General features: G+C 42.9%; 3 protein-coding genes across 3 annotated transcripts; 2 read left to right on the top strand and 1 right to left on the bottom strand.

Annotated features, from left to right (window-relative positions):
* Nucleotides 1-547: 547 nt before the first annotated feature.
* On the top strand, nt 548-3,333 carry cd74b (CD74 molecule, major histocompatibility complex, class II invariant chain b). The gene is made up of 7 exons (XM_080853779.1): nt 548-679; nt 1,033-1,202; nt 1,422-1,504; nt 2,121-2,151; nt 2,327-2,539; nt 2,680-2,739; nt 2,845-3,333. Exons 1-7 carry the CDS (start codon nt 630-632, stop codon nt 2,850-2,852), a joined length of 615 nt encoding a protein of 204 aa, XP_080709905.1. The 5' UTR covers nt 548-629; the 3' UTR covers nt 2,853-3,333.
* A 1,183-nt stretch (nt 3,334-4,516) lies between these two features.
* LOC308363317 (SLC35A4 upstream microprotein) lies at nt 4,517-6,317 on the bottom strand. The gene is made up of 3 exons (XM_080836135.1): nt 6,290-6,317; nt 5,689-5,787; nt 4,517-5,533 (listed from the first exon to the last, which is right to left on the bottom strand). Exons 1-3 carry the CDS (start codon nt 6,302-6,304, stop codon nt 5,336-5,338), a joined length of 312 nt encoding a protein of 103 aa, XP_080692261.1. The 5' UTR covers nt 6,305-6,317; the 3' UTR covers nt 4,517-5,335.
* Nucleotides 6,318-8,378: 2,061 nt separating this feature from the next.
* On the top strand, nt 8,379-23,988 carry apbb3 (amyloid beta (A4) precursor protein-binding, family B, member 3; the record flags this gene model as incomplete). The annotated part of the gene is made up of 12 exons (XM_080832514.1): nt 8,379-8,427; nt 14,323-14,510; nt 14,678-14,751; nt 16,317-16,368; nt 16,896-17,042; nt 17,219-17,346; nt 20,349-20,463; nt 20,757-20,844; nt 21,215-21,298; nt 22,820-22,935; nt 23,116-23,295; nt 23,764-23,988. 12 exons carry the CDS (start codon nt 8,379-8,381, stop codon nt 23,986-23,988), a joined length of 1,446 nt encoding a protein of 481 aa, XP_080688640.1.

The following is a 23,988-nucleotide window of genomic DNA, read 5'->3' as shown; positions in this document are numbered from 1 at the left end:
GGTTTCCCAGCAGTCATCCCTTTTATGCCTAAGAAATGTAACCATCCTTTGGTTAAGTAAGGATAAGTTAAGAATAATATGTGAAATTACCAGCATATATGTAGTCATACATATATTTCAAGAGACATTTTATAAGGATTTTGTCATTTTATGTGGCAAAACATGAGAATAGGAGAGCTGGACAGGACTGCTAAAAATATTAAAGTACACCAAAGAATATCACTGGTTTGACATTTGTTCTAAAAGCCAAAGATATTTTTCTTCTACAAGGCTAATGGAAGTAATGTTCACCTACTCTTATTTAAGGTCTCATTAATAATGGCAGTATCACATGAGTGAGGGGAGGTCAATTAAGTAAGCATATGTTATATTATTATTTCCATTCCACTTAATTGATCCCAACTCACCAACATGAAGATTGAACCATTCAAAACAGTCTGCCTCTATCAACAGATGATGCATAACCCTTTAGCCAATGGGAAAGCTTGAACACACCAGAGCAAGCGAAAGCAGACATGTACCTTAGGGACTTTCCACGCAGTCTTTAGTGTTAGTTCTGCTCTAAGTTCTGCAAAGTGGACATCTCTGTTCTGTTTGAGGTTCTGTAGAATTAGGAAGGATTTTGATTAATGCCAAACATGCCTGAATCAACACCTCTAGTGACCGTGGCACCTTCAAGGTAAGATTTTCTTTTTTCTTTTGGAAGAACAAAAATAATGGGAGCAACATCCTCTTGAGAATTAATGGTGATGTTTTGAAAAGCGATTTCCAAGATTTTATTTTCACAAAGTAAAGTTGGCATTTATGTTCAGCAGAAATATGTGTAATAAGTGATTATATTGCATTTAATAAATGCTGTTAAAATAGTGAAAATTGAAAAATGACGTCAACAAACTAATGTGAATTTAACATTGTCATCTAGACCAGATTTGTGTGGGTTTTTTTAAAAACATATTAGCCACATTTTTTGATCAGACACCTGTAGACTCAAGGTATTGTTGTACATCACAACAATCTGAATCTCCCTAACAGGAGCTCCAACAAGAAAGCACTGAAGGCCGCGGGTCTGACCCTGCTGGCTTGTCTGCTGCTGGCTGGCCAGGCCATAACTGCGTACCTGGTCGTGGGCCAGAGGGATCAGCTCCAGGACCTGAACAATCGCATGCACAGGCTGAAGGAGATCAGCAGGAAGACTGCATCTGGTGGGCCGAGACCTGAGTCATGGACAGTTTGATAGTGTAGAGTCTTGTGATTGTTTTGTTGATCAGTATATTGATTGTCAGACAGAAAGGGGAAGAGCTTGAAAGAGCATTGTGGCGACTGTGATTGTCAAAATTGTCAAAAGTAAATATTCAAAATTCCTACACTTATGTAATAATCTTTATGTTAATGATTTTTCCTCCACTCATTTGTATGGCTAGGCTCTGTTGTCCCCATGAGGATGCACCTGCCTATGGCCTCCATGCCTCTGCTCAGGATGCCTGAAGATCTTGCTGATAAGAAGGTATTGTTTAATAATCGGCTTTGCCTCAAAAGTGCTGTTATGAGACTGGGATGCCACTAGATGCCATTCTTTTACCAGACGAGTGTCCCGATTCTCCCGAAAGATTATCTGAAAAGTATATTTCGGTTTCTGTTTTGCTGGCGTGGGTGTACAGTTTGTTTCTATTCAAGTGTAATTTCATCCTAGCTCTGAGTGTAACTCAACCCACTGCATCGTTTTGAAAAAATACTCAAAAGTGGGCAAGGGACTGAGGGTCTGATTAGGGGGGCTGTAAACTCATGTTGATTAGTCTCGTTAAGCTAATGAAAATGAGACTCACACTCACGGGGACGGGGGCTGGGAGAGGTGGACGGCCCGTTTCATGACACAGAAGTCCCAAACGCTTGACTCTACGCGAGCACCGTCCTTGCTAGGTTTAGGAGGGTTTAAAACAGTAGATGGCGTGTTGAGCCACTTTTAAGCCATAAATAAATGCAGATTTTTTTATTTTATTTTGCCAATATTAACACCAGCATTGATCTGTTTTATCACAGTACAGTCGTATAATTTTGTTTACAGCTCAAAAAAAAACACTTAAGTGTGCAGTTCCTCTTTAACTGTGTGATGTGTGTTTCAGGACCCTGCCGCTTCTGAAGCACCCAAGGATGGTGAGCCAGAACCCGACACACACACGCGCGCACACACACACACACACATACACATACACATACACACACACACACACACACATACACACACGCACATTTCAGCTTCATGCAGTTGTACAGTTACAGTCTTGCCCGCTCAGCCGTACGGCTGTAACAGGTGTATTTTCCACCACAGCGTCCACCTTCCTCTCTGAGTGTCAGAAGGAGGCCCAGGGACTGACTTCCAGCAAGCTGCCATCCTTCCGTCCCCAGTGCGACCTGGTGGGCGGCTACCTGCCTCAGCAGTGCTGGGAGAGTGTGTGCTGGTGTGTGGATGCAAACGGGAAGGAGATCCCCAACTCCCTTGGGAAACCCAACTGCGCCAATGGCAGCATGAGGCGTGCACAAGGTATGACCACTAATTGTAATAAGTAGGGCCATCTAGCTCCTGTGAAGATGTCCCATATTTCTACCCAGAATATATGAGTTGAATTATTCCATAGTTGACTAAGACAAGCTCACGTTGTTTTGGGTTTGCGTTCTGTCTAGCATTTTCTGCCCGTGGCCTGCTGCTCCAGCCCATGGTTGAGAAGGTTGAGAAGGTTAAGGGTGAGTGATTCATTTCATCCGAGAAGAGAGGAATTTAAACTGGACATGTGAACTAGGATAAGTGAACATGTTTGAATTGAGTGTCTTTTTTTCTTTGTTTTACAGATAACTGAATCCTGAAAGAGAAAACAAAAGTGGTTGTCAATTAAAGCTCCTTTTTAAAACTTTTTAAAGTGTTTTCCAACTGTGAAAAATATTAAGCTTCTGTTCTTTATATATTTTAGATATTGAGTCCCATTTAATGTAATTTTGAAACATCTTGCAGATTAAAAGTAGTTTGGCTATGATACGATTTGGACATAGCCATTTGTAATTTGCCAGGTTTAAGCTTTTAAGCTTTTTTTTTTTTTTGTCTGTTAATTATAAATCTAAGGCTGCACTGATTGTTGTGGGACTGTAGTTTAAATATAATTTACTTCATCTTCATCTGTTATTGATTAACTAAATTTTACAAAAACGTATTTTCTGCGTATTTTGAAATATAACTTTATATTTTTCTTGTCATTAATTAGTAATGAACTGCAGGGAAGTGCAATACTGTATATTCCTTATTAAGAAACAATATTAAACAAATAAAACAACCACTATAAAACATTAATGTCTATGCATCTGTCTCTTTCATCACCTTTAATGTTAATAGTTGCAATGTATCTTCCTGGTGTACGACTTACAGGGTTGTAATTTTTTTTCCATCATTGCATCATGTAGGTAGACATTAGAAATCCTGTGTACAGGAGGATACTCCCTTGATCTTCCTTTATATACGATCTATCTATGGTGGAGTCTAAGGGACTTTTTAAAGATATGTGATAAATGCTTTGGGTCCACTGGGAACTACTAAGAGCCGTAGGCATACTGAAGCAGAAAACGAACCAGCAAGACGCCACTTCCTCTTGCACTTTTGAAGGGAAAAACCCCTCATTGGAGCAGAACAGCAACACCCTAAAGCACGGACACACCGATACAGTGGTGCAGAGTGGAGGCAGGCAGGCACCCACTCTTCCAGGTGGCCTACTTATCTGTGCCCATACATTTGTAAGATATCTTTAGTTTCTTACCAGTGTCTTAAAAGAATAAACCTTATTTTCTAGAATAGTAAGACTGATACGTTACGTCTTTCTTTCTCGCCATTTTCTATCTCACTTATCTGTCCTTCTCTTCCCATGACTTGGCAACATATGAGACCAGAGAACTACAGATTGCAACAAAAGCAATTAACATCACACAACTGCTGCAAAGTTGAAAACACACTGTAGAGGTGATGATATAGGGGAACCCTTTGGGCAATGCTGCTGGGCAGTGTTGTTGAGAAATGTAGTTTGGGCATTTTCTCATTGATATCTGACAAAAATAATCTACTGGAGAACTTCAATTTATCAGGATCATCCAATCAGAACGATTGAAACCGGTTACCGGTGTTGCCCAGCAACATTATTCAAAAAGTTGCCCCATGGATGACCACTTTCTTCACTTCTGACTTGCAAAGAATTGTAGTCATGATTTTATTGACACCTTCATGGAGGATTATCAAAACTTAACTAATGGTGTATATAAGATAAATGAAGAAAGAATATGCTTAAAAAAGGATATACAGCAAATTATCTCATAAAGTACAACAAGAACAAATGCTTGGGAGAAGATGTTTATATGCAAATGGAAAAGGTAACGGATCCAGTTTCCAGGTTCAAGTAAAAAAAAGTGCAAGTCTGTCCACATGCAATAAACTCAAAACAAAGATAACATTTCAACAGAGGACCTACATTGCATTTTCGTGTAGATGAATGTAACAGCTCAACCTATTATCCAGAACATGAAGTACTTGAGAGACAATACATGCATAATATTGTTTATCAAAGGCTTTTTAGACAATGATATACATTGAGTCCCAGGCAAACTGCACAGCAGTCAAGATATATATGTCATCCATCTTGTATGTCTGTCAGGCTACAGATAAAATAAATATTTAAATGTATCACTGGTCAGCTGGCACTGTAAAAGCATAATGGCAGCCAGCCACATTGGTGATACCACATTACCTAAAGATTTCTATTTTATTTATTGGGTATGAGTCTAAAATATTCCTGGAATAAAAGCTTTAAATTCAGCTACTTAGCACCTACAAGAATCAAGGGTCCATTTTAGTCAGAGCAGATTTAGCAAAACAGGCCTTGTTGCCTCGTGTTTGAATGAACAGAGTTATACCAGTACACATTTGGTTTCATTCAAACACTGAAGGCAGAGTACCATAATGTGATTGAAGAGGTTTAAACTTAACATTGTGTGTTCAGACAATACTAATGGGTAAAGAACATTGGTGTGGGGGCCAAACAGCAAACTGGATAGGCAGTACAAAACATTCCAGGGAACCTGAGAAACTCTGAGTGAGGGTCCACAAAGAACATCCCATCACATCACTCTCATCACGCAGACACACACCAATTAAATTGACACCAAACGATAAATACAAAGTGCCACTGCATTCGCAAGGAGATCATCTAGAAACAAAACCCTGACTGATAGATGATAGACTCTTAGTGTGGCTTGATCAGCAATCCATCATCAACGACTTTCAGGTTTAGAACCATCAGGGAATGTTTCATTTTGATCCTTTCTTGAAGAAGCTGAAGTAATCTTTGAAGGTTTTTTCAATGTTAGGCACTTTGTAGTTTTGTGCAGCAAAAATGCCAGTACAAGTCCCCACAGCCACACCCAGGACAGCAGATGAACGCAGCTTTGCTATTAGGTAGCCAGCGACGAAGCCCTTCAGGAAGGGAGAGGACAGAATAGTGCTTCCCTACAAAAGAAAAGGGCAGAATAATGATTTTTCTGTGTAACCATCAAACCACTTCCAATGGTGGACTTTTACAACAAGGTAAATAGTAGTATACATACGGATTAACTTCCACACAATCACTCTCAAATGTAGCCAAATGATACATGAAAGCTCACCTGAGGAATGCCAACTTGAACCTCATTCTCCAAACGCTGCTGGATGTCCTCCAACTGGTCTTTCAGCGTTGCAAGATCTCTCAAGTGCTTGAAAGGATCCTGCATTTAAAAACACAGGCAGACTACATGTTAGGTAGCTGTTTGATCAGTACAATACAATACATACTTTTGACATGTTGCCTGAGCGGGTTAAATTAATGAGTCATAGGGTGTGCCCTAAAAAGACCACAAAAATGTTCATTGAAAATGTCAACGAGGCTCCCTCCTAAAGTATAAAGGCAACGAGGCTTCCTCATAAGGTGTAAAGACTATCGGTTTAACGAAACTACCTCAGTATTAACATTTGTTCTACATAATGCATTGTTGTTTAACGTAATTCCTTCCTCTTGTGGTACAATGATCTCTATCCTTACTCAGGCTACTATTAAAACTTTCTCTGGTAACCGAAAATACAACACAGAAGGAAAACTGGCTATGGTGGCTCACGAGATAATAAACAAAGAACCGATAATGTTATGTGATCGGAAATTGGCTTTTGTCTGTTCATTAACTAGCTGTGAGACCGGCAGGATTTTCCAAAACGTTATGAAATTGTACTAACCTTGTCATTCGCCATGTTTAGGAGTAGAGTTTACTGTTCTAGTCTCGATTATACGTCCTGAAGAGCGTCTGATCTGCATCTGCCGGCGACTAATCGTGACTAGTTGAATTGTGCAGGGAATATCGACAGAGGGCAGTATTTACCCATAATTTCTAAATACTGCTATTTTATTTACTTCGGTGTTTTTATGTGCTGCACTTCAGGGGCGAAAAGAGAAGCACCAGAGAACAACATTTGGTAATTTTTTGCATTAATTAGATGTTAATGGTGGCAAAGTTTGTCATTTGACTTTTGAGCTATTTGTAAAACACATGCATAATTGCAGGATATGTAAGATTTTAAAGGATTGAGAATGCTCTATAAATGTATCATGCATCTTGCAACGATTGTTTGCACCTCCTCCGATAAACCCTGATTTGACTGTTTGACTTTGCAGGCCTACCAAACAAATATGGACACAGTGCTCAGAGACAACACGAGTAGGGTCCTGTCCATGCAGCTGCTTATGATGTCTAAAGCTGCAAGGCCCTCCTCTTATCAAATAACAGCTTGTGTGTGTGTGTTTCTGTAGGAGTGAGTGTGTGTGTGTGTGTGTGTGTGTGTGTGTGTGTGTGTGTGTGTGTGTGTGTGTGTGTGTGTGTGTGAATGTGTACATTAATATACAGTATATATGTAAACATACACATATCACATAAATGTATGTTCACATTTTAATGTTTCAGTTAGCCTTTCCAATTATCAACAACTATCTAAAACCCTTTCAATTTTGACAAGGAGAAAACTGGTTGTTTTTGTCTGTGTGTTGTTTGCCACTGTAATGAAGCCGTCTCAGCACACCATCTCTTCAATCTCCTGGACCACAGAGCTCACCCTGGTGCAGCCACACACAGGAACTGGATTACTGGTCACCACGGCAACAGAATGATGGAGGTGAGGAAAAGGATGATGCAAACAGAGGCTGGACGATGACGCCTGCTGGAAGACGTCAGGTTGTTGCTCTCCGTTAAGGTGGACCAGCAGGATCATGCATCACAGAAACAAAAAGTCATTTAAATGTCAACTTCATCCCAATGACATCCGTGTGTTTAATGTGCTCACTCAGGTGAGGGTGATATGAAGTGTTTTTGAGAGATTGGCAAATTTAAACAGGCATTGGCTTTTAAGAAGGGCCATTGGGTATTTGTGCCTCTTAATAGTTATGTGAACACATCATCATTTTCTAATTCAATTTCTGCCCATTTGTTAAAACAACTTGCACCCCTGTCCTGTGCGAAACTAATTCGTTTCTTCCTGACAGAACCGCTTCTGAGATTACATCCTGTTTAAAAATGTTGGTTAAGATCCTGTGAACATAAAACAGTGATTTATTTTTGTTTGTCTTTTGTTAACAGTGTCGACCTTTTCTAGGATAACGACACATTGATATGATCAAACTCAGGCGTTTTCTTGCTCGGGTCTCTTTTCCTCTTGTTGTACACAGTGCCTTTTGTATCCCTCTGTTGCACACTCAGCCATCCTTAAGGCAGCTCCACGGAGGGGGAGAGGGGAGAAGGGGGAGGGGGGTCCCGCCGTATGCAATCCCAGCGAAGGGGAGAAGAGAGGCGGCACCGCAACCTCACATCCAGCATCCCCATCAGCACAGGCTGCGCTAAATAAAGGGAAAGAGAGAAAGAGAGAGAGAGAGAGAGAATAACGAGAGACCATCCAGACAAAGAAAGGGATGGGGTTGTTTTGAATGTTGTTATTGAAACAGTTTTAACGCTCGAGAGGGAAGAACTTGGAGAGAGAGGATAGGAAAAAAACAAGTGAACAGAGAGAGCGGTAGGGAGAGTGTGTGTGTGTCTGAGAGAGAGAGAGAGAGATAGAGAGAGACAGAGAGAGAGAGACAGAGAGAGAGAGAGAGAGAGAGAGAGAGAGAGGAGTGTAGATTTTAATCCTCTTGGCATGTGAGCGAGTCCCTGGCTGCTTGGCACTGTGTGCGGTTGTTACGGGTGTGCAGAGCGTAGTTAGTCTTGGTGGCATCTGGAAGTCTTGGACTGGAATGCGTCTCAGCTAACCCAGGGGGGGCCAAGACGGAACACTGCTCACTATGCTGGGGAAGGATTATATGCTCGCCATCATCATAGTCAATTATGATGGTAAGTACGGGCACTCACACACACACACACACACACACACACACACACACACACACACTCACACACACACAGCAGTCTACTTTGCCAGACCTCTACCCAAGCATCTCTACACATAACCCGTTGAGGCATGTATGAGGGAGAGTCTGCATTGGAGGTCTCTACCGGTAGAAGGCCACAGTTGTTTGCCTTGATTTGCGAACTACAGGTGCTGTGTCATGTAGAGCTTGTCGGCTTTCTAACTTATCCTCCAGAAGTGATTGTGGCTGGAAAAAGAAAGTTTACTGGATGCTTCAGATGATGTTAGGTGAATTATTCCTGTTTACATTTGCGGTGCCTTTAAACAAGTGATTCTACCAAGTTGACATGTTTAATTCCCTCTAGTTTATATTTTGGACAACAGTTAGTTGTGACTGTACTGTGCCTTTCAAGGTTTATGACATCTATTTCTCATTATTATACACTAACATGCAGTTACTGTGTGTTCCTTTGTTTGAGTACAAAATACTATTTTATTACACCCTGTAAGATTTGTTTGCACATTGTTAAATGAAGGTGACAGATCTGCAAATTCCAGTATATGAAAACACACAGACATACACACACACATACACACACACACACACACACACACACACACACACACACACACACACACACACAAACACACATACACATACTCTGGCTGGTAGATTCACCTGTGAGACTATGATTTGAGCTGCCTGTCTTGGTAACTGTTGCACTGGTAATATGTATCAAAGCTCATTGATCATTTTACATTTGTGACAACCAACTCCTTGTTGGTTCTGAATGAAGATTGTGTTACAAATTAAATTAATCATTATTATTATTATTATTTAAAAGTATCTTTTAGCCATCTCTAAAGATACCTAAATGCATCCTAGGGGTTACGTCTGCCTTGGTACGTCACCAGTCCTAAAATAGCTCTCTGTCTCCCCTCCCTCTCTTTCTTTCTCTCTCTCTCTCTCTCTCTCTCTCTCTCTCTCTCTCTCTCTCTCGCTCTCTCTGTCTCTTTGTCGGTTCACTCTTTCTCTGAAAGAGATCGAGGGACAGAGAGGGTGAGAAAGAGACAGAGAAGCCGTGAGAGTGAGAGTGATGCTGGCAGATATTGGCCTCCACACCAGTGGCATGAAAACACTGGCAGAACAGAATCACATGGGCTCTATGTAATGAGATAATTACAGCTGCAAACGAGCAAAACCCACACGCAGATGGTGGGAAATGAGCTCCAGACTTGGAGCAATCAGATAACACAGGATGGTTCACTGGAAGTCATTGCTGAACACAGGTGCCGGGTGAAATGAGCACAGGCCAAGCAGAACAATCGTCCACAGACTTCATTTAGAGATTTAGAGGGCATGTTATATTTCGACCACACATTGGTTTTGCCATTGCACTATGCCTTAAGAAAACAACCCAAACAAACTTTGGGAGCATTGAATAACGTGCGGATCTTCCGTGATGCCTGATTGAAGGCAGGGCTCGAGATTGATTTTATTATCCGCCCTGTGCCTTAATCCCTCTGACAAGCTCCACATCATCTGACCCTTCACAGACGCCATCTCTGGGATTACCCTCCTCCAGATGTTGCCAGATACTCACTTGCACACACAATTACAATCACAACCTCTCTCTCTCTCTCTCTCTCTCCCTCTCCCTCTCTCTCCCAACCTATCCCTCAAACACACACACACACACACACACACACACACACACACGCACACGCACACGCACACACATTTCCACTATAGGCACTCTCATATTTTGTTGTTAGTCTTAAAAAAAAATATTTTATATATATATATATATATAACTGGCCCATTTGATTTGATCTAACTGAATCATTCATCATTTCTTTTAGCCTATCTCTGTGTCACTTGACCTTGCACTGTGTCCTTTTCACTGATGTTTTTGTTTCGTGAGGTACAACAGAGGCTTGAGATAAAAGATTATGAGGATTATCAGCCCGGCATCAGCTGCCTCTCCTCAAAAGCACCTGGGCACCTAACTCTCTGAGGGGGAGGCAGATTGTTGATGGTTGGCTACTCCAGAGCTGTTAGACAATGGGCACAGTCAGAGAGAGAATAGATAACTAGATAAGTAGCCTCAGATAACTAGTTAAAGTAGCCCCAGTCACTGAGGTAAAAGGAGCCCTAGACCCTCCACTCCGCACAGAGCTGTACTCTAAGAGTGTGGACTGAATGTGTCACAGGTGATTGGCAAGATCAATGCTGTAAGGCTCACAGCCTCATCTCCTTTGGTACAGATTGGCACCCGCATGGACAGAGTCTAGTAGAGAGGCGATGCTGACACTGGATGAGGCAACTATTGGTCCACGAGATCAACACACTCAAACACACACACACACACACACACACACACACACACACATATGACTCATACAACCAAGATCCCACACGTAGGCTGACGTTGCTATAGGGACTGGTTACATCTAGCAGGCTCCCTGTGGGGTTCATCAATAATTCACAAACATCCTTTCTACTCCCCACTGCGGTTACACTGTTAGTTGTCTTCGCTCCATGGTCTATACTCTCTCAGAGCATATATCTACATCTGGAATTATCTGGAATTATATTCAATTCAATTCAATTCAATTTTATTTGTATAGAGCCATAACAATACAATTGCCTCTAGGAGCTTAAAAGAGCCCAGAGCCTAAACCCCCTTATGTAAATTATATGACATTACAAACGGAATTATATGTCATTATGAAACAATCAAAAGGTGACCATGTGGTTATTGCTACCATGTACAACACTTAAACTATAGCCATCAAATTGGCTAAGAACAGAAACACATATAAAATCTACTAATAGTTCAAGGTGGAATGGCTCTGAACAATGGCAGATATTGTGTACTATTGCATTTTGCAGGTGCATTGCAGTTGCATTTAGTATAATTCCCTGGTTACATTTCAGCCTGATGTACAGGACTAAATGCCGTGAGTGTTTTGGAGACGGTAATGAAGATAATCTGTCATTAAGGTCTGTCTGCTGTTGACAGGGCCCTCCCATACGTTCTGACTGACCTGTGTGAAGTGAATAGATGGTCCTGTGTGACTAACTGGGCTTTCATCTGCTCTCAATCACATCATAAGTCAGTGGCAGCACAGCAAAATGGCCCAGAATACTTGTTGTGTCACAGCAACGTGGCAGGATTGTTACATCCTTTTTAGTTCCTCAGCCGCCAAGGGAACAGAAAGGTGCCTGGACACGGCGGTGATTGATGACCCTGTAGGTCGAGAGAGAGAGCGAAAGAGTGAGGGCGAGAGAGAGAGAGAGAGAGAGACGAGAGAGAGAGAGACGAGAGAGAGAGAGAGAGAGAGACAGCAAGTGTGATTAGAATTTGAGAGTGAAGAGAATGTCTCAAACTGTGATGATTCATTATTATTAATAATTTTTCCTACTAGAAAGGAAGGAGATAAAGAGTGATCATTGAGACCCTCTTGAAGGAAAGCGATCTGAACCTCTTCAAAACATTCACAGATTTACAGACAGACTATTACAGACTCTTAATCCTCCATTCACATACTTTCAAACAAGTCCTAAGAATTACATTCAACATATCCCCCTGCAATAGCGCATTACACAATTGTGTTTTAATCAATATGTGATGTCGTAGACAACACAGCATTTAAACTTTTTGATGACATTTCTGAAGCTTATAATTTAAGGCATTATTTGGGTGTTTTATGATTTTCAGTTTTAATCCACATTTTTATTAATCATTTATGCGATGCTTGCTGAATCACTTCTCTGTATGAAATGTGCAATATAAATGAAGGTGTCTTGCCTTGTCTAAATGGTAGACAGTTATGAGTCTAAATTTAGTCGGCAGTCTATTTAATTAGGTGTCATTCCATCAGGATTACTGATAACACAACAGGTGTTTTGTTATGTAACTAAGCTTGGGGCGTGTAAGAAGCCAGCAGGGCCTTTTCCCACCAGTGAGTGAAGGATTACAAAGAGAGCCTTAGACGTGAGAAGATTTACTGAAGACGTTATGCAAGGTTGCAGACAGACACTATTTACCGTCATGATGTACTAATAATGTGAAAACTGTGATACTAACGATCTAATCGTGCTCTAATTCACCTAAATTATCTTCCATTTTTATGGCAGTACACTTTCATCATGGATTCAGGCATAAGGCAAGCATTACAGCAAGTGAGCGGCAGATGCAATGGTTACTGGGGAACTCGGGAACCTCAAGAAACATAAAATACCATAAAAATTCAGGATCAAACTAAATAATGAAAATCACTCTGTGATGTGACCATTCATCCATGATGTGTCATTTTGCAATGCAAACCTCAGTTTGCTAATAACTTTAATTCTGTATATTAGTAGGGTGAAAGGGGTCACTGTGGAAGCCAGCACAGCATTCTTGTCCTTGAAACAGAGAATCATCCTTATTCATAACTGACTCCTCTGACTCACAGTTCAATCAATCACAAACATGTGCAGGGCAGCTCTGTCTAATCTGTCAGGGTCATCGCCTCCCATGGGCAACTGGGCTGAATATGAAACTCGCCCGGCAGGCATCGATCTCTGCTAGCTCTCTCCATATGTGCACAGCCTGCACTCCCTAGATGCCGTATTTGTCTCAGCTTCGGAGGTCAGGTCAGCTGATCCGTCCATTCCCACGAGTATGTCTTCACTCATGTTTCCAATATAATTTGTAATACGCTGGAAGAAAATATATATGTATATATAAATATATGTATCACATATACTGTATATATCATGTATTGTTTTATGGTGATACTCTTAGCTCCCTGTCCTGGTTGTCTGGTGAGGTCACAAGAGATGTTTCATACAGAGTGTTTAAGACTTTGAGTGGAGAACTAATGCTCACTCATAAATCACAAATGACACCCCCCACCACCACACACACACACACACACACCCCACACAAACACACACACCACCCCCTTCTCTCGCCCCATCCTGCCTTGGTGAGACTCTCCTCTCTTCCCCTCCCATGTCTTTGTCTGTCCTCCATGTTCTCCCCTACCGTGCCCTCATATGGCGGATGGCACACGAGCTCCATGGCATGTTGCTGGGAGGCATCTGTCCCACTTGTGCTGAGCCTCTCTCATGTTCCTACTGACCCAGTTCTGTCTCAGGCATCCCTCACCCTTTTTGCTCTAACTTACACGCATACAAACACTCACTCAATCACACACACACACACACACACACACACACACACACACACACACACACACACACACACATACAAATAAAACACTTAAATAAACTCTCCTGCTGTCGTCAAGCAGAGCACATTGTATTATTTTTGGAATGACACTACTAGACTTCCTTGACCAAGAGCGAATATAACTGCGAGGGATGAGGGAGGCGTTACAATCAAACTACCAAGTGTATCCACTGACAGACTTAAAATATCTGCTTCAGCTGTGCCCAGTGAAGCTATGGAGCTTGCCATGCCACAGTTCAATCCCGTTTAATGCCACAGAGCGGCACTTCATTTTGGCCTGATATTAGTCTGAAAGACATGTGGACGGAAGGTCATGTATTATCTGCTGTGGCGTCACGTGTACAGCTACAGCATTTGGAGGGGAAACAAGGTCAGCTCAGTAGCATAGATTCACCTCTAGCTCTGACAAATGAAGAGTACGGGTCTGATGTCTCTGCATTTAGAAGCAGTGGTAGAGGGAGAGGCGTGTTTGTGGTCTCAGGCGCTATGCATGTTACAAGGGACTCACATAACTGGCAATTCAATAATAGCTTACCTCTTAACTCCTAAGGTGTCAGTGTGGGGAGGACAAGCTGGTTACATACACACACTTGGCCCAGCTTTCTTAGTCACACTCTGCTCTGTGTTGGACAGATAATATCTGGGAAGACCAGAATTTGGAGTTGGACTCTGAGCTACCTCCGGGATGGCGCACCATACGGGACAGCATGGGGACCTACTATTGGCACGTGCCCACTGGTGCCACGCAGTGGCAGCATCCGTCATACAGTGCCGAGGATGAACAGAGTGCCATCAACGGCATCACTGCCAGCAATCTCAAGGTAACTACCTCAGAGACCTGCGCTGTGCCAGAGGACAGTAGAGTAGTATGCTGTATTTGCAATATTACACTTCTATAATTGGCTTGGCTAATACAGAGCTGCACTTGACATCCCAGTCTGACAGATGCACACGTGTTTTATCTTATTATCTATCTTTTCCTCCTCAGAGCATCGGTTCTGATGAACAACGTGAATCTTCATCCAGGCTGAGCAAGAACCCTGGAGGGTCCATCAATGATAGGTCACTTGTCACTTACCCTACACCATATCTGTACTTTACATTGCACACAGACTTAACAGAGATGACTTGGTGCCATTAATCTAGTGCTAGTTTATAGATTGAGGCAAATTGCTGCCTTGCAATAGAAACTGATGAGTAGCATCTCTGGCGCCCATGCAGAAGTACTCATTGCCTTAATAATTTACACATCATAATCTTGCTGCAATACAGGCTCTGCGTAATTGCAAGCCTTGCATATCTTATTTCTTCATTTGGCCATCCTTTATGGCTTCATTTGCTAAACATTTAGGGCGATAGCACATTTCTTTTGCCCAGGGGAAAAAAAGCCCAAATGTCAGTTTTCATGCTTGAACAGATGCCATCTGTACTAGATGGCAATTCAGGAATAGGAAAGCTTATTTTTGGTGCAGGGAGAGAGACGGTACACTGAAGGACAGATTCTGAACAGGACCACGATGCCCTGGCCGAGCTCCAGACCCGCTTAGACACACCCACAGGACTCGTTAACATGTCACGTCCAATGTGACCCATAGAAGGCGTTGCCATAGGAAACAAGATTAATTGAAACCATTTTAGTTTAGCAATTCTCCTGGGAGCTCTGTGTTAGCAGAGGCTGAAAAAGCCTTACCATGGTTTTTCAGATAGGTCAGCTAGCATAATGGAGAGATATATTAGTGGCTGCCAGACAATAGTGATTTTCTGCAACACTAAAGGATGCCTGGATGTTTTCTCACCTTCTCAGAGCACAACAACAAGTACAGATGAAAGAGAAGAAGAAAGAGGGGGAAGACAGAGAGAGAGAGAACGAGAGAGGTAGAGAGGGAGAGAGAGACGGAGGGAGAGAGAGAGGGAGGGGAGAGAGAAGGTGATAAAGAAAGAGAGAGAAGGAGAGAGAGGGAGAGAGAGAGAGGAGCGTGAAGGAGAAAAACTAAAAGAGAGAGAAGGAGAAAGAGAGAGAAAGAGAATACATATGGGAGAGGGGATGGACTAGAGTCATAAGAGTCTGGAGAGAACGTTTTCTCACTGAGAGGAGCAGAGGTGGAGAGATGGAGGTGGAGAGATAGAGTCTGAAGGTTGAGTCAGTGACTCAGAAGAGAACTGTTTGCCTTTGTCTTTTTTCTTTTCCAGCTCAACCTGATGAACACATGACAGCTGTTAGAACAGCCACACACACACGCACAAACGCGCGCACACACACACACACACACGCACGCACGCACGCACGCACGCACGCACGCACGCACGCACGCACGCACGCACGCACGCACGCACGCACGCACGCACGCACGCACGCACGCACGCACGCACGCACGCACACACACACACACACACACACACACACACACACACACACACACACACACACACACACACACACACACACACACACACACACACACACACACACACACACACTCACATACACACACAATACATACATACATATATACATACATACTGTATAGTTTAAGTAAACCAACCATAATCAGATGAAGATGTTCACTTTCCATTAGACTTTCGGCACATTGATCATCTGTGTAATACCCTTTCCTTGTGCCATACAGGGAGTCCTGGCAGGAGGAGTGTTTCCATGCCAACATGGATCCTGACTCCAAGGTAAGGAAGTTCACATTTTTGAAGGCAATCTTAAAATGCCATTGTAATGTCACACTTTGAACACACAAAGGATCTGAAAGCCAAACAAATGCCATGTTTAAAATCTATGATTCAATTATTTATGTAATCATCAGTGTGTTGAGAGGTAGTTTTTAGGCAGTGTGTCCTCTAAACAAAGCCAAGAGGCCTTATTCAGATATTCTACTGACTGTGTGAAAGAGGATACAGGTTCCACTGCTGACAGACAGAAAGGAATGAAATGGCGATACAGGCTCCGAACCTGTCCTCTGGTTCATTCCGCATCCAAACCTCTGCGGACTGTAACCTCTCTAAAATGCCATTACTTTACAAGTTCTGTATCTCCCGGGTTGCTTTGTCCCCCTATTTTGGACCTTCACACTGGCCCCATCACACTAATGGCATCTATTGTGTCATCTCTCTGATTGTATTCGATTTGATTCTTACGTATATGTGTGTGGGGACAGTCCCTGAAAAGCAGCACTCTGTCTTGGCCCCCTTGTACACAGTGCTTTGCCGTTCGCTCGTTGGGCTGGGTGGAGATCCCAGAGGAGGAGCTGACCCCGGGCAAGAGCAGCCTGGCCGTGAACAACTGCATCCAGCAGCTCACCCACAGCAAGGCGGAGGGCCGTGATGACGTGGGGGCCTGGGGAGAGGTGAGCAGAGTGCTGGGCATGTCACAGGACCGATGGGACATCTAAGACGGTTTTTGCATGTGATACAATGGCACCCGCCTATGCAAGACAAGGACACCTTCTATGCAACAGAGACAACTTCTATGCAAAACAATGACACCATATGCAATGTCTTACTCTCTTGTGTGTGGTGACAGGGTCAGGACATGATGATGGTTCTGAAGAAGGACACTCTGAGTTTGATGGACCCAGTGGACCACAGTCTCATCCACTGCCAGCCCATCATCAACATCCGTGTGTGGGGAGTGGGGTGCAACAACGGCAGGTGGGTCACACCCTCTCTCTCTCCCACTCTCTCTCCCTCTCATACTCTCTCTCTGTCTCTCTCCCTCTCTCTCTAACTCTCTCTTTCCCCCTCACCCTCTCTTTCTCCCTATTGAAAGCTTTCTAGCGAGAACCATAGGTTTTATTTTCTTAAATGCGCTGTCATACTGTTTTAGGTTTTAGGTTTCCAGGAATATTCTGAGCAGTAGGAAATGGAAAAAAAATAAAAGTTACATCACACTGGTAAAAACTCAGACATTTTGTCAGGTGAATGAGACCTTGACAGTCCAAAGTTGGGTATTTGTAGTGGCCACACAGCCTTGGGCGTGACTAGAACTGAAGGCCACAGTCTGAGTGTTTGGAGGTGTACATTGAGTGCTTTCTGAAAGTGAACCTGAGGGGCAGCTATTTATGGTTACTCTAGAGAAATATTCCGGGGGGAAAAAAGTCAGCACCTCATCCAATGTCGCTGTCCATGGTAACATTATACGAGGATACAGGCTGTGGGAACAGTTCTGAAAGGGATCAGCCACTGAAATGTGTCTGAGAGTGTGTGTGCTGTGCTGTAGGTCCTCTGTTGTCCAGCACCTATACAAGAATCATAGCTGCATATCAATAACTCACTATCAGGTGTTTTAACAAATGAATTTCTTTCTTTTTTTTAACTGCAACTCACGAATACAGAGACAGGTAATCCCATTTCCTTTTTTTTTCAAACACTGAATACTTCATTAGTGCCAATATCATTCATGGGTTTGCCAACTTGCAACTGCATCATGGTCCTCAGCATTGACCTATGCTTTCTGCTCATAAATGATCATTCTGCACTGGGGTTAGTCTGCTGATGCTGTATATCTTGTTCCATTGCTTCTGGTGAACTGGCTTTCCTTTCATTCTATGGACTCTGTACATTTGCTTTATAAGACAAGCCCTGAGAGGTGCCTAGTATATGCTCAATAAGGATGCATAGTCATGTATATGCTCAATAGTGATGTATATGCTTTATAGTGATGTATATGCTCTTCCCTCTATTCTCCATGCATGTCCGGTGACCCGTGTTCTTTTCTTTAACACACAGTCCAGAGCATTCTCCTGGTATGTGTGTCTAAGTCCATGTCACCAACAAACCAGCTCTTTCTAGCATTCTCTGGATCAACTGTGGTTCGTTGTCACCAGTGGATTGCTCCGAATTAAACCACGCCTCTATGCCTCCGGTGATTGTGATTGAAATTCAGCCAACCCAAACCCTGTAGCTCCAACAGCTGTTCCTGATGTCATGGGCTTCGTTGTTGCTCCCCTCAAGTAGCCAGTGGCCAATTGGCAATACTAGGCTAGCGCTGAACTAGTACTGCACCAGTGGGCCATTGCTATTTCTTCACCAGAATGTTTGACCCATTTAATTCTGAAAAACTTAAATTCCTTTAGTTCTAAAATCACTTAAACTATCAATGAGTTAAATCATAGATTGAGTGACCTGGTTTATTGTGTGTCTATATCTGCATTTGTTAGAAGACCCAATGAGTAAAAAAAAATGCCTTTATGACTTACACACACCCACGCAGACACACCATCAAGGGTTCTTTTCCAAACCCACTTGTGCTGTTGGATCCCATGTAGGAGAACCACGGGAGCAGAGCATGAATCAGAGCGGCTGATACACAGTGACGGGACACTTACTGGGTGTTTCCATCAGCTTAGCTTGCGAGAGGTTCCCCAAGTCTCTCCAAGAGAAACTCATCCACAATTCCTTTTGACTCCCATTTTTGCTGCTAAATTATTTACAGGCTGCAAAAGCTAGGAGGCGTTTAAGGGGTATCACCATACTCACAGCGACTGGAGCCATAACCTATATAAATACTGCTGCTCTGTATATTAGAATGTAGACAAAAAAAGACCATAAAAAAATATGTGTCTGGTAAATAGTTCAGTCTCAGTTACAAAAACCTAATAGTTGTATGAATAGTCATGCTCCACGCGGTTGCACTGTACATCAGGTTAATCTGTGTGAGTTATAGATGTTTTATGCTAAAGACATTTTATTTTAGTGCGTGCCAAAAAGACACGGCTATTGTGGAGAGATAAGCAACTGATAAGATGTTGAAATTATGGTTTTTATCCTGTTGTGGATGAGACTGCTATACAAAGAGGAACACACGCAAGCATACACATACAAACCCAATACTGATTTATAAATATATTACAAGCCAAATGTAGCCGAGTCGTACGTGTCTCTCGTGCTGAGGTGTGGTGACTGGTATCTCTCTGCTTAGGAATCAGAGAGTCTGATGCCATTTCTCCTCAGGCCAATCTGAACTTCAGTGACTGCATATTGCACCCTGACACACCCTCCCCTTTCTTTCCCCTCCCCCAGACAGTCTGCCTGCATAAGCTCTCATGTCTGACCTCAGAAAGAAGGGCTTGGCCTCAGGTGGGAAAAGATATTAACGTTATTTCCGACGTCTGAAATTAAACAAAAAGTCACAGTTGGGTGAAAAAGAAGACGCGTCTGTGCCTCTTCAAAAAGCATTACAGAATATGGAGAGGTCAAGAGCTAATGCCCCACATGATTAAGCAGTAATCTGCTCTTATTTGCATTGCATCCTGGTGGCAACTTGCACTTCCAAAAGGATGAAGGTACCAGACATTGTTCTCCTGTGTCTGGGTCTGTTATGACACAAAAGGCCTGCAATGAAAAGATGTGCGGACACATCACTTCTCTTTGTGGCTTCAAAACTTTTGACCGATGTGAGCCTTCAGACAGAAAGAAGTCAACATGCTGTGCATGTCGCTGTGTCAAAACTTCAGCTCTATGTTATATGCTGTCGTCATTATCCCATTTGTTGTGTTGGTGTCGGCAGTTGGCATCAACTCTCATGGCAAAAAAATGGTGCCCACATTCCAAGCAGAGTCCACAATGGTCTCTTACTTCTTACCGTAACCAGTGTCTTCCCTTTCCCCCATGTTTTGTTCAATGGCTGGCTGTGGGATCCTGCTCCCCTGCAGGGACTTTGCCTTCGTAGCCAATGATAAGGACACCTGCATGCTGAAGTGCCATGTGTTCCGCTGCAGTGCTCCAGCCAAGACCATTGCCACTGCACTGCACGAGATGTGCTCCAAGGTAACCACGAAACCCTGCCTATTCACACAGCTTTCTATGTCTTTGGGAATAATCTTCACTTCTGGCTAATCAGAATTAGTCTACAAACCTAAAACCCTTCTTAATTTTGCAAAGCAACAACAACAACATGTTTCGCACAACCGTTCATTGTCATCTAATGAAGTTTGGGTGTTCCTATTAAAGCACAAGAACACAATAGGTCAGGTCTACAGGTCTAAAGTCTAAAAATAAAAACTTAAAGAGGATGTGTGTTTGTAGGTTTAACGTGTATGTATGTCTGTGTGTGTTGCTAGATCATGTCAGAGAAAGCAGCAATGCACCCATCCATGGCTCGCTCCCTCACAATGGAGAGCATCTCCCCAGAGGACCTGCCTAGACAAGGTAGAGTAAACAGCATCAGGTTCTAACCAAAGACATGTGAAGGGTTTAGTGACTATGAGACCATTTGTGAAAAAAAAAAATAGCTCTCTTCAGACATACAAAACTATATCACTTTTGCCACTGGTTTGAAACTCAAAGCTAACAGAAAAGGGTTTGTTTAAAAAAAAATCTTTAAATTGTTGGCTTTCACAGGGATATAATTTAGTGCAGTTTGTTTTAGCATGTGCACTTTGTACTGGCACAGAAACTGTTAAAGAAATGAGTGAAGTTTATATAATAGCTATACTACATGCACACAGTCTAGCTCACGCTCCGCCCCGTCAGTGACAGGATGGAATGAGTCATGGTGCCTGTTCTGTGTGTTTCTTAGTTGATTTCCTGGACGCGGTGAGGCAAAGGGTGCAGAAGTTCGACGTGGAGTACATTGGCAACCTGCCTGTGTCCAGGGCAATGGGTGAGTCACTCACTCTGGCAGACGGCCCAATGGTACTCTGTTCTTGACCCGCAGGTTATAGCTCGGGTTACAGCTTATGTTGCATGTTTCTTGAACAGCTATGCACATAACCTATATAAAGACTGCTGCTCTGTATATTAGAATGTAGACAAAAGAGACCATAAAAAATATGTGTCTGGTAAATAGTTCAGTCTCAGTTATACAAAAGCCTAATAGTTGTATGAATAGTCATGCTCCATGTTTCTTGAACAGCTATGCAAAGGCTCGATTGCAAGTACCGAAATGTCATATGAGTTAGATGCAGAAATATTTGTGAATGGACAGGGGCATTTCACGGTGATGACAGTTTGACCTTTATTTGTTTCTTTGTGTGATGTGTGGTGTTTCATTGTTATAAAGGATCATGCAGAAATGTTATCATCTATTGGAGAACTATGATTGGAAATAGATAAAATGGCTCAGTGTCCCTTCCTGCTGAGTTGAGAAGAAACCCAAGAGAAATCAATGGTCAGACCCTAACCTGAGGTCACAAATAATTACAGTCATTACTGAATTACTAAATTATATATATATTTATATATGTAAAACATACATGTGGTATCTGGGGCTCTGTTTCCACAGGATAAGCAATACCGTATATATGTTTAAATATTTAGGTTAGTGTTCTATTTACATTATATTATATATTATATTTAAGTATAAAAGGTTTTATAGGGCCATCTTGTCTCTGCCAAGCATTGACATAACGTCTGGGATGTCAGATGTTTGTCTTCACTAACAGAAGATTTCTAACGCTTGTGGCAGCAGAGGAAAGTGTGTTCTAATCCTCAGTAGAAATGCCTGGACACATTCTGTCATTTTTACTCCTTCAGGGTCAGTGTGGCTTTGCCCTTTCCCTGATAGTTCTTAAAAAAAAACAAAAAAAAACATCAGTAGGTCCCTGACGCTAAACAGACACATCCATCAATGTGTCTCAGAGAGGGAACACTTGGTTCACACATTTAACCTTCAACACAGTGCAGAAGTACCAATGGGACAAAAGGGGAACTGAATGCTTTGTCTGCTGTTGCCGGATGAATAGTCTATCAAAGTCAAAAATGTATAGTCTTCAAAGTACTATTTTAGTCTTTTTTCAGAGGGATGCATTCAAATTCCTTTAGAGGTAGATTAGATTGTGAACATTGGTGTGAATATAATATGGTGTGTGTGTGTGTGTGTGCGCCTTTGTGTGTATGTGTGTGCGTGTGCGTGTGTGTGTGTGTCTGTGCGCGTGTGTGTGTCTATGTGTGTCTGTGTGTGTGTGTGTGTTGTCTGTGTGTGTGTGTGTGTGTGTGTGTGTGTGTGTGTGTATGTGTTGTCTGTGTGTGTGTGTGTGTGTGTGTGTGTGTGTGTGTGTGTGTGTGTGTGTGTGTGTGTGTGTGTGTGTGTGTGTGTGTGTGTCTGTACGTGTGTGTGTGTGTGTGTGTGTGTGTGTGTGTGTGTGTGTGTGTGTGTTTGTGTGTGTGTGTGTGTATTCACAAGGCATGGAGGTTTTAAACCGGGCCATAGAGAGCATCCTGCACTCCAGGGACCGGGACGAGTGGGAGCCCATTGTAATCCATGTGACCGACACGATGATGTCCTTGTGGAAAGGGGAGGTGAGGCCAGGACCTACTTTACTTCATGGCAGTTGGAGGGCACAGCCCATTTCCACTAGAAATTCTCCTGTGCTGCTTTGGAGGCGCATTTCTCACCAAAGTGGACTTTCTACTATAATTTCTACCACATTCCACTATCTATGTGAGACGTATGTTCTATGTTCACTTCTTACTCCGTAGGATGGAGACGAGCCTTTCTGGGAAACTCAGGTGAGGTTCCTCACCTTCCTGGGCGTGGGCCACGACACACACACCTTCGCCGTGATCGTGGACGCCGGGACGCAGCGCTACGAGTGCCATGTGTTCTGGTGTGAACCCAACGCTGGCTTCATCTCAGAGGCAGTGCAGGCTGCGTGCATGGTAAGGCTGAGTCAGGGGTCGCTTCCCCTCCTAGCAGCATTGGAGGGCACTCCAGAGGTCTTTCCTTCTGAATCTAATATTCGCTTCACAGTTGCTTTAAATGCCAGGCTACCCAATGTTACATTTTCACATCACCATGATAGTGCCATAGTGTCTTTTTTACAAAACTGTTTCATTTTCAACAGTACTTCACCCAATGTATTTAACAAGACATAAAATCACTTATACGTCCTTGTGTCCAAATACACGCATCAATTTCCGAATATGTTTGCATCTAGCAGGTCATAACATCACATTGGCCATACGCACAATACACGCGCTGTATGTAGATCAACACACAGTGAATGTGACCTTAGCCTTAATACTGTGGACTACACTCTGTAGCAGCAGCAGGCCCATCAGAGAGATCTGAGGCTGAGAATCAGAAACATGCTGTGACTCTATGTGTGTGTGTGTGTGCCTGTGCAGGTGCAGTACCAAAAGTGCTTGGTGGCCCAGACTCCCCCTCCAAGGTCAAAGATGTGGCGCGCTGGCTCCAAGGTCAAACGCGCCAACTCAGTGGACGGCTCCACCTTCCTGCCACGTTACCAAGGACACTCCCCTCCAAAGATGGCCTCCTCTGGCGTCAAAAAAGGAATGCTGACTTTTTTTGAGACATTTCGAAACAAACAGCCGGTGATGCCTGCACCATAG

Source organism: Sprattus sprattus (assembly GCF_963457725.1).
Source record: "Sprattus sprattus genome assembly, chromosome: 1".
Classification (NCBI taxonomy): Eukaryota; Metazoa; Chordata; class Actinopteri; order Clupeiformes; family Clupeidae; genus Sprattus; species Sprattus sprattus.
The sequence above is the reverse complement of the archived record's forward strand: the minus strand, read 5'-3'. Positions and strand labels throughout refer to the sequence as shown.

What these genes read in the sequence shown, in the direction of transcription:
- cd74b (XM_080853779.1), top strand. Translation starts at nt 630, where the DNA reads ATGCCAAACATGCCTGAATCAACACCTCTAGTGACCGTGGCACCTTCA. An exon ending in GTGACCGTGGCACCTTCAAG is followed by an intron (nt 680 to 1,032) that starts GTAAGATTTTCT and finishes TCTCCCTAACAG; the next exon opens with GAGCTCCAACAAGAAAGCAC. An exon ending in AAGATCTTGCTGATAAGAAG is followed by an intron (nt 1,505 to 2,120) that starts GTATTGTTTAAT and finishes TGTGTGTTTCAG; the next exon opens with GACCCTGCCGCTTCTGAAGC.
- LOC308363317 (XM_080836135.1), bottom strand. An exon ending in TTCAAGTTGGCATTCCTCAG is followed by an intron (nt 5,534 to 5,688) that starts GTGAGCTTTCAT and finishes TTTCTTTTGTAG; the next exon opens with GGAAGCACTATTCTGTCCTC.